Below are 10,969 nucleotides of genomic sequence, written 5' to 3'. Positions count from 1 at the left end.
AATTCAACACACGATTCAACACCCAAATCTACTTCATTTGATCCCAAATTTGAAACATAAGTTCCAAATACCTTAAAGAACAAACCACAATCATCAATTTAATAAAACAACAAATCTACAAACCCATTTTGTAATAATGGTGATTTGCCATTATTTCAAGTTTTTCCAATAACACCCATTTGATTGAAATTCACTTTTCAAATTCAAAATTAAATACCCACTTCTTCATAGCATTATACTTCAGTTGCTATAAATTTGAAAATACTATTGTACAACAACTAAGAAGAAGAAGATGATGATGAAATTGTCTGTCTGAAGTTATCTAGTACTGAATATCAGTTAAGCTTTTTTTAAAAGTAGATACAGATTAAATGATAGCGACGACCAAATAAGATGTTCAGTGAAACTTTTGTGTTGGATATGTGACTAAGGCCCAAGTTGACCTAACGTATCCTAACTCATCAAACTTTAAATGGATTGGATCAACAACTCAATATTGAAACAACTCGCCTAAATGTGATAAACCCATCTATATAAATACCCTCACCCCTCATTCCCAAACCTCACTCCCAAACCTCACTTCATAGAAGGAAGAGGTCTAGAATGTTTTCTTCAAAAAGAAATAAAGGAGGAGTTGTAGAATTTTCTTCAAAAAACAAAAAGAAAAAAAAATAAAAGAAAAAAAAAAGAAAAAAGAGGACCGGATTTAACAAGGCAAACAAAGCGTCAACAGTGCAAGCAACCAAAAGGTGTGTACATACAAATTTGCTAATACTATTATTATGTCTATATTTTGACTACTAAATATGCCTATACACTCACCGATGTAACACTTCCGTCATCTGGGGTTAGGGTTATCGGAATTTCAGCTCCGGCGCGTGTCAAATAACTTCCGCTCGTGGGGTTTAATTTGAATTCCTGACGATCACTCTGGTCATTTTAATATTTAAAAGATGATCTGATAACTGAAATTAAGTTACTTAATCCGCTTAATTCTACCAAGCTAAGCTGAATGTGGATCCACAACTTCTCATATTGCATTTGAACTAAATGCAGTAACTGTTGATAGTCTAGAAATGTCCGTTATGAAATTCAAAAAAAATAAAAATAAATTGAATATGCCCCGATTTTTCCGAATTTATGATCTTGAGTACATAATCTCAGTACTCAGTTGGTTGGCTAACTGAACTTTCAATTTGTTGGTAAGAGTTCGATTATCCACCTTGTCCATTTTTAAAAAAATAAAATAATAATCATTGTTACTATGGCGAGGGTTTATCGGGAACAACCTTTCTACCTGCCAAGGTAGGGGTAAGATCTGCGTACACTCTACCCTTCCCAAACTATACTTGTGGAATTATACTGGGTATGTAGTTGTTGTTATACATAATAATTGTTATTGTTGCACATATTTAAATTTCAGGGTTGAAATTAGGAGAAGTGTAGCTGAAAGGTGAGTGCATTCGAGAATGTGAAGGAGGGAAAAAGAAGTATTGAAGAAGAAGGGAAGTTGATATTTGGGACGAATACTGATGAAGAAATGTTAGCTCAGCTGAAAGAACTTGCACTAGATCCTTGTAATTCCAATGTATCACATCAGAAAGTTCGGCCGTTATGGAATCAGATGCTTAAAGTGCGAGATGCGATGGCTCTTGCTAATAATGACATTTCTTGGGTATGCACACTCTTTTATGAAGTTTCTCTATATATATATATAATGGGTTTTTGACACCACCCTTCCGAGACCCCACTTGTGGGATACATTGCATACATTGTTGTTGTTGTTATTGTTGTATAATGGCTCTTTGTCATCTCATGCTCGTGGGGTTGTTATAGACTAAGATAAACATCAATGAACTGTACTGGAGTAATGGAGAGAAATAGTTTAAAACACAATGCAGGAATTAGCATGACTTCAGGTGAAAGATATGAAATTACTTTAGTCAATGACTTTCTTTCAAGTACTATTTGTTATATTTTGTCAAAAGATAATAATGTAGTCCAATTAAGTTGCTAAACAAGTTAAAATTGTGATTTATGTCAAAAAAAATTACCAAATTGAAGCTAAAATGCAAGTTGGATTATACTAGCAGATAATAGATTATTTTGGAAGTAGATTTTGGAGTGGATTCAGATTAGATCTCATTTTCATTTCAGTCTCCAAATAAACTCTCAAACTTGAAGTCTAGTTAAGTGGTGTGGCGTAAAATTGGATGGACTAAGTATTAATTTTGGGCTAAAGAAACAAACATATACGACATATATGTGTACCCTTCTGGCATACGTACTTTGTGTTTTGAGTCTGTTTGTGCGCATGCATCATTACTTCTGTCATCTTTGTCAATGCTTCCTATGCCAGTACGTTTTAAGTCTTATTTACCCTTCCAAAATTGAGAGTGTTATTTGTGACCAGATACTGATTTTTTGGTAAACCGACCTAACTTGTTTGGAACTGAGGTGTAGTGGTTGACTGGTTGTTGTTGTATTGATTGGTTGGTTAGCTGGCCATATTGATGAATACACTTCTTAGACTAGTACTATGAGGTTCAAGTCCAACTGACTGTTTTCTGTGGAATGTAAAACACATCTCTCACATTTTCTCCTAGTCCACTTTGCATTACCAATGATATAAATGATCAAAAGTGAAGCTTGATCTGATGTTTTGACTTTTCATCATTCCCTGTCTGAATTATGTGGGTCATTGTGTAGAAGCATACATTTTTCACTGATTTATTCCTTTTATTTGCCTGCTAAAAGGGGATGCGACCTAGCACTAACGCACCGAATCCCATCAGAACTCCGAAGTTAAGTATGCTTAAGCGAGAGTAGTACTGGGATGGGTCATGGGTGACCTAGCACTAATGCACCTAATCATTATGCCACATGCAGAGGCATTTAGTGAATAATCTACTGTTGATTTTGTTTAAATCTCTTTGTAAAATGGATGAATTATAGATGGATGAGCAGGCACATTTTTCAAATGGATTGCTGATGAACTTCTAAACCATTGTATGCAAATGCACATGTACCTCTTTCAGCTCCCAACCATAGATCCACCTTCCTTTCTCTCATAAGCATATTTTCGTTAATTTTGGGGTTAAGCTAAAAGCACACTCAAAGAGTGCTTTAAGACCCATTAGCGATAATCTCAAAATTTTGTAAGTTTGTCACCTAGTGCTTGGATAGAATGGCAAAGAGGGCACTGGCTGCATACATGAACACTAATAGGAATTAGAGCATACTTGAGGTTTCTACCTAGAGATGCAACGGTCTGTAGGTGTGAAACTAGGGTAAATGAAGGTGTTAAAAGGGTATGGGGTAGACCAAAAATTACGTAGAAGGAAGTGGTCTTAAAAGACCTGCAAGTGCTTGGTATCAATAAAGACTTACCTAAAGATAGTGCACATTGGAAGAAAAAGATCCATATAGGTGATAGCTACTAGTTGAGGATAATTTTAGACTCGTATGAAACTTTTTTTATTATTATTATTATTATTATTATTATTATTATTATTATTATTATTATTATATTTTCACTTTCATTTTACTTATTCTGACGATAATATGAGATGAGGTTAAATAAAGGAATGAGGATTCAACACCCAAGGGTGTGGCATAGTGGTCAGTGAAGTGGGTTGAGCACCATTAGGTCTTAGGTTTAATTCCTAGCAGAGACAAATCACTAGGTGATTTTTTCCCATCTGTTCTAGCCTTGGTGGACAGAGTTACTTGGTACCTGTTGCTGGTGGGAGATGGCAGGTACCCCGTGGAATTAGTCGAGGTGCGCGCAAGCTTGCCCGAACACCACGGTTATCAAAAACAAAGAAAGAAAAAAAAGAAATGAGGATTCTATAGCCAGCTCCAACCTGTTTGAGACTGAGGCGTGGTTGGGCACGTCTTTGTGGTATCACTAGACATCAAGATCAATTCCATTTTGTGTTCAAAATGTATCAAATCATGAGTGCAATTGAAAATCCATGTTCTTATTGTTGTCTTGACTTTTTATAGTTTGACAATTAGTTCTGGAAATTTTCATCCTTAGGACATCCTTTAGTAGGAAAAATATGTTTCCTGAGCAGCATCAGATGTTTTTCTTTTTCCATTTCGCTGTAAGTCTGCCATACTGATATAATATATTCTCCTGATTCTTTTGACAGAGGAAAAGAAAACTTCAACAATTTGTCAAAGGTCAGTTGAGATCTCCTCCAGGACTTCCGGCGGAGAAATCTAACCAGAAAAGTAAATCAAAACTAAGTAGAGGGCATTTTTCTCATGCCTCTGGTATTTCATGCTTGCTTAATTCAGTTAACACCGCAAAAAGTTCTGACCGAGAAACTTTCTTGAGTTCTGACAGTGCATGTAGTTTACTAACATTTGTGGACAATATTCAAGAGCAGCTACCTTCAGAATTCTCCCTCCACAATGATGGAATAGATTTTGGTCCTAAAGGTTTCTCTTCCTTAGTTGATTCTGATGAGTCAGTAACTGGTTCAGACCTGGTGAGTCATGATAACCGGACCGCTTCCGTTGCCTCCTTACTGACCTTGGATGACGCGGCTCATAATTCAAGCTTGTTGTTTGTAAAAGGATCAAGAAGCAGACCTCTACAACCACTTTGTCAATCCCCCAGGTTGCTGAACTTCATTGGCGACCACCTTCAGAGATTTGTTATTCCAGTAGGTCCTCGTTTCCAAGCTGACGTTCCAGACTGGACTGTCCCAGCAGGTAAGGATAACTCTGAAAATTCAAGATGGTTAGGCACCCGAGGTTGGCCTATTGAGATCGGAAATAAGAAAGTGTCTTCTAGAGCAATTGGAAAAGGGAGAGCTTACTCTTGCTCTTGTTGGTCTCCAGGAACCACTGTCTGTGTCAAACGCCACGTCTCAGAGGAAAGGCGACTTTTGCAATGTGAACTTGGTCCTGCTTTCTTCAGTTGGAAATTTGATGAAATGGGGGAGCAAGTTTCAAAGGCATGGTCATTTAAGGAAGCAGCGACCTTTGAGTCACTGGTCAAAAGGAAACCACAATTAAATGGAAAGAGCTTTCTGAACAATGCATTAAAGTCATTACCACAAAAGAATGGGAAAACCATTATCAACTATTACTTCAATGTTTTCATCCCCCGACAGTTGAGCTTACAGAATAGATCATCCAATAAATTAGTCAATATTAGTGATGATATTGCTGATGACATTAATGACATATGCTTGCACAAAGGAAGTAAAGGCCAGAAACCTCAGGGTTTGAAAAGTCAATACCTACGTCGGCCAATTTAGACCGTGGCGTCTTATAACAGGTTTGGGATTCCTGAAGGATTTGCTTCGCAGCCTGATGGATTACAGTGTTCGCGCTTCCTCCTTCAGGAATTTTGATGGGAGCAGCCCTTTAAGTACAAGTATGACTTTTTAATCATGTTAATATTAGTTGTTAAAGCTCATTTGTTCGGCCTTTTTTTTTTTTGGTCTATGGTTAGTTCTCCATAGATTTAAGTAATGGAATGTCCAAAGAGTAATATTCATAAGACTTGGCCAGCATGAATTGTTTTTTTATGATTATTGGGTTTAGTTTCTGCAACGTCTATGGTCTACTCTAGCATTAACGATGAATAGAAATTTATTAGACTTTCGTTTGAGAATTGGATTTGCTACTAGCCATTGGCTTATCTCCCTTTTTCTTGAACCTGTGAAATTAAGTCTAAATTTTACTGAGGTTGATTGGTAGAAAAAAATATATAGTCCAAACAAGCCAAACCATTGAGTCTTCATTGTAATGCCCATGATGGAGGGTGGGCTAACGAGGGTCGGTCAAGCAGGACTAACAAGCTTCTGAAGATGAGGTGCACATGACATTTTAGGTGAATCCCATATCGGAATGAGAGAAGAAAGTAAAGAGCTCCATAAGACATAACTCAAGTCTAAATGGTATACGTTCTTTTGGGGCTTGATGTGGCGTAGGCCGAAAGATAAAGTCGTGTGGGCCTAGTCCCAAAGTAGAGAATATGTGCCATGGACTTGAGTCGTGGCAAATATGGTATCAGAGCTAGTACTCCCTCAATAAGATGGATTTAGCGAGGACGCCGAATCCCTAAGGAGGGTGTATGTAATGTTCTGACGAAGGGCGGGCTGATGAAGGCTGATCAAGCAAGACTGTCAGGCTTCTAGGCTGGCAAGCTTCTGAAGATGAGGTGCACATGGCACTTTAGGTAAATTCCACAATGGAATGAAAGAGGAAATTAAAGAACTTTATCTGGTTGCCCTTATTTAACTTGTACTCATTTTTAAAAAGTATTTAACTAATAGACACAATAGGGTAACTTCAGGAAAACCAAATTGCTTTTCGAATAGTATTTTTGTACAACAGTATTTTATCGAATTTGTACAATAGTATTTTTCGAATTTATAGCAATTGAAATATAATGTTTTGAAGAAGCAATATAAAAAGTGAGTTTAAATCAAAATTGTCTTGAAAACAATGGCGAATAAAATTATTGCAAAGCGTCTGAAGTTGTTTCTAAAGCGGGTAAACTTGCAACTTGCAATTTTTTTTTAAAACTTTAGGTATAAATTAAATGGTGAATCCAAAACGGGTATTTGTGCACTTTGTCCCTATATACCTCATACCTCAAATCCACATGGTAAACACATTTCTGGGGCTTAATGTGGTGTAGCTCGGATAAAGTCATTCAGTCCTAGTTCCAAAACAGACAGTACGTGCCATGAACTTGGATTGTCACATTCATCTTTTCATCTCTTTCTTACACTTAGTTTTGGGCAATTGGCAGGATTGCCCATTGCCCCAGGTGGTATTTAATTTTTGCCCCTCAAATTATTGGTCTTTAATTTTTGGCCTTCGGCACTGTAAGTAATTAAAAGTGACCGTAAAAACCCCTGACATTCTAGGTTCGAACCCCAGCAGAGTCAAAAAAAAAAAAAGGAAATCGCAAGGCAAGGTTTCACAGCAAACTATACCTATTCGGACAAAGTTACATAGAAAGTATGCCTTGTCCGGCATAGTTCTGTAGAAATTAAGTTATCCCACAGAACTATGCACTAGGCGTAGTTTCTACGTAAAGTATGCCTTGTCCGGCATAGTTATGTAAAAATTAAGTTATCCTACAAAACTATTTCACAAGGCATAGTCTCTATGTAACTACAAAGAACTGTAGGATACTACAGAACTATGCCTTAAGGCATAAGTTTACCCCGAATAGGCATAGTTTCTATAAAAATCTTGCCTTGTGAAATTGGTGTTTTTTTACTCTGCTGGGATTCAAAACCAGAATCTCTGGTTTCATAGACCAGCAAATAAGGGTACTTTGGTCCATAAAATTTCATTAAATGAGAAGTAGGGGCAAAAATTAAAGACCAGTAATTTTAGAATGAAAAATTTAAAACCAGTCTATATGAAGGGCAATCTGAGCAAAAAAATGTTTATTTTTTCCTTAAATACCTTCTCATCACCTATATCACTATTACTACTAGTATTGCAATCTTTGCACACTTTTTAAGGGTGTGTCTGGTACGGAGGAAAGTGTTTTTCCTGAAAAACAAATCAAAAAAATAGGTGAGTTTCTTACTTATTTCTTGTGTTCGGTGTATAAGCAAAAAATGTTATCCCAAAAGCTTTTGCATATAATCTGACAAATACTATGAGAGGTGGGGGTGGAGAGTTTGGGTTTGGTGGAGGGGGTTACGGGGTAGGGTAAAGATGAGGTGTGTTAGAGGGTGGGATGTCATAATCAATTTGGAATGCTATGTTACACTCCGTATTTTCGTACGTCAAGTTTCTTCATGAGATGGTTGCCATAAGTTTCGGAAGCAGAGTTATTTACGAGGATATGGGGAAATAGATATGCTCATCTTGAGCGTATGAGGGTTTAAGTCCATGCTTAGCATGTGTTATGAGGAGTAAGGTTGATCAAATCGACGAGAATATGTTTCAACAAAAAGTTGGGTTTTACGGTCGGATATACAGACCGAATAATTTTTACGGACCGTATATCTAGCTGACCCTCATCGTAAATTGGTTCTAGAAGGGGAGAGCCACTGGTTGGATTTTACGGTTCGTAAAAGTGGATCGTAAATCTGAGTCGGTGCCAGATTTCTTTTATGATGTATTTCCGACCCTTGTTCATTTTAGCTCATTTCAACATTTCCCTAAGTCCATGAGAGCTCTAGAACCTTCTTCTAAACATATCTAACCAACTCCAAGTGAAATCATAGATTAAAAGGAAAAAAATCAAGAGATTCAAGTGTTGGAAGGTCACTAGGGTTTGTAAAGTCCACGTATTCCTTTGGTGTTGAAGTTAGAGGTTTCATTCTAGTGGAATAATTTGATCCAAAAATCACTCTTGTGTGATTAAGGTAAGTTTTTCACATCTATTGCATGTTGTTGAGGATGCTTGATCGTTACACAACTTGATTGAGGAAAGAAAGTGGAAAAAGAAAGTTCAAATATGAATTTGAGGATACTTTGAGTAGTAAATTAACTTGATTTATAATCTTTGACATGTTATGAGTATAATCTTGTTATGAGGGGTAATAATGATGATGAGGAAGTGTTGTATACATGTGTATAAGGGGTTGTGTTGCAGTTGTAGTTATAAATTGATTATGAGGAGAGGTTTTAGGATTGTATTGGATATAATTTGAATGAAATCTCTTAATCATGGCATTGTTGATGTTGTTATTATTGTATGGGAGTAGATTTGGAATTTGGTGGAAGTAGATAAAATAGAGGAAGTGTTGCTCAAATTCCGTTAGCTCACTAATTACTCTAGTTTGAGCTTATGGGTGTTTTCAAGACTTAACTCCAGTATGAATTCTCTTGAATGTAGATTTGTGAGCTTGGGAGGAGAAACGTTGAGTAGTTGAGGAGACGAAAAAGGTGTGTTAAGGCTAACCTTTTTCTTTCTTAAGGCATGATTCCTTTGTTGTGGTCTTACACATGATATCCATAATGTCCTCCATGATGACTCCATTCCTAGAGATACTAAATATTTATAGTTCTTGATGTTCTTATGATATTATTGAGCTTTATTGCACGATTATTGATCTTGTTCATTGTTGTTGATCTCATCATATAATAGTTGTCCCTTCAAGGTGAGATATAGCGATGATGATGACTCCATAATGGAGATCGGAGGTTTACCAAGCTTATGTCACTCCGATAGAGTTATAGCTTTCATTTGGGCTCTCATGCATGCTTTATATATATATATATATATATATATATATATATATATATATATATATATATATATAGCTATTTTCTCACACCGAGCTGCGCTATAGTCGGCCGGGTACGGCACGTAGATGTGCACAACACTACAGTGGGTATGTTATGATGATACCCCAGACGCGGGATGATGATGATATGATGATAATACCGAGCCTATATGGCTAGGTACGGTATTATATATGTATGTATGAAAATGTTGTTTTTAAAAAAAAAGCTATGCATGCATGACATCCGCCTCGAGAGGCATTCAGAAGTACAGATTGATCATTCTCTCTAATGTTATCTTCATACTTTCTTTATTTTGTTACTCATGCCTTACATACTAGGTACCTTATTCGTATTGATGTCCTTCTTGTTTGTAGACGCTGAGTTCATCCCCACAGGTAGACAGGTAGGCGGACCAGATCCCTAGGATCTTCATCAGTGATTGTACAAGAGCGCTCCATTTGTTTCGGAGTTGCGGTTCAGCTGGTATTATACTTTTGTGTACACATATGGGCATGGCGGGGTCCTGTCCCGCCTTTATGATGTTATATAGTCCATGTAGAGGTTTTTTGACAGATGTATATAGTTAGACGTTCTATAACCTCAGCGGTTCATATTTTTGTATATCCTTTTTTGCAGTCTTGTTGACTTACTTATATGGGTATAGTTGATGACGATTATATAGATGCGCATATACCTTTTGGACTCGTGTCTCTTGCAGGTTATCATATTTATGAGTTATATGTTAAGAGGTGCTCGGTAGGTTAGCTCCGGGTGTCCGTCATGGCCCTCTTGTTGGGTCATGACATGCTACTTGTGGAGAAAATGCTTTGCAAAAGTTATGACCAACTGGACATGAGAAATTGAAAAACAACTTTTGGAAAATATTTTCCTCCAGACGAACGCACTCTAAATTTGTATGTTTCGTATTATTACTGACGAACGACTACTCCTTGTACACCTGTTTTCTCGAATTGGTTACCAAGTATGTTCTTGCAACAAGGAAAAAAATGTTCTAAGGTGAGAATATTTAAGAACAGGGGTTCAAACTCCAACTCTCAGATCAGTAAACTTTGTGTAACTAATACAGGTTGTTTTTGCAAAATAAAGCTCTCATTGTCAATTTAATCTAGGGATGTCAATTGATATTTAAAAACTGATCAAACTTAACAGCATCGAACTGATTATTAGATTTGTTTAAAAATAAAATCTTACATTTTGAAATAAATCTATAATCGTATCGAATAATTAAGATAGATTTTTATCTTATAAAAAATACCGAAAATATACCCAATTAGATTTTTATTTTAGATATAATTAATGATTTACCTAGCGATGAAGCTAGAAGAAAGTATTTAATTGAATTAAAAGATATTCTCTTCAAACAGACAGAAGAAAAACCATCTTCAATTGAACCTTTTAACATGAAAAATGTTATGAATAGATTTTCTTCAAAAGAAGAAAAACCCACTATTCAGGAATTACAAGGAGAATTAATCTCTGTAAAAAAAGGAAGTAAAAGATGTTAAGACAAGACTTAATAGAGTTGAAATGGATTACCTAACTGATCAAGTTCTATCTCACAAAAGAGTACTAGAAACTCTTGGAGAAGACAATGAAGATAACCATTCTGATAAAAATGATTCTATAGATCACAATGAAATTGATGAAATCATAGAAACCCCTGAGGCTTCTACAAAAAAATGATACAACAGGAGAAAATGTTGCAATTGTTAAATCACAA

At 36.3% G+C, this 10,969-nt stretch overlaps 1 protein-coding gene across 3 annotated transcripts; it reads left to right on the top strand.

Moving 5' to 3' along the window:
* The first annotated feature begins 454 nt into the window (after positions 1-454).
* Positions 455-5,574, top strand: LOC132630696 (uncharacterized). Of its 3 annotated transcripts, XM_060346257.1 has the most exons (4): positions 455-749; positions 1,424-1,675; positions 4,158-4,725; positions 4,855-5,574. In XM_060346257.1, the coding sequence occupies exons 2-4, from the start codon at positions 1,541-1,543 to the stop codon at positions 5,274-5,276; spliced, it is 1,125 nt and encodes a 374-aa protein (XP_060202240.1). In that variant the 5' UTR covers positions 455-749; positions 1,424-1,540; the 3' UTR covers positions 5,277-5,574. The 3 variants fall into 3 exon arrangements, with proteins under 3 accessions (XP_060202240.1, XP_060202238.1, XP_060202239.1); XM_060346255.1 differs by having other exon boundaries at positions 459-749; positions 4,158-5,574; XM_060346256.1 differs by lacking the exon at positions 455-749 and adding an exon at positions 790-1,311 and having other exon boundaries at positions 4,158-5,574.
* Positions 5,575-10,969: the final 5,395 nt, after the last annotated feature.

This window comes from Lycium barbarum, chromosome 3 (genome assembly GCF_019175385.1).
Source record: "Lycium barbarum isolate Lr01 chromosome 3, ASM1917538v2, whole genome shotgun sequence".
Lineage (NCBI taxonomy): Eukaryota > Viridiplantae > Streptophyta > Magnoliopsida > Solanales > Solanaceae > Lycium > Lycium barbarum.
Note: the sequence above shows the minus strand (reverse complement) of the source record. Positions and strands in the feature narration are given on the sequence as shown.

What these genes read in the sequence shown, in the direction of transcription:
- LOC132630696 (XM_060346255.1), top strand. Translation starts at nt 1,541, where the DNA reads ATGTTAGCTCAGCTGAAAGAACTTGCACTAGATCCTTGTAATTCCAAT. An exon ending in CTAATAATGACATTTCTTGG is followed by an intron (nt 1,676 to 4,157) that starts GTATGCACACTC and finishes TTCTTTTGACAG; the next exon opens with AGGAAAAGAAAACTTCAACA.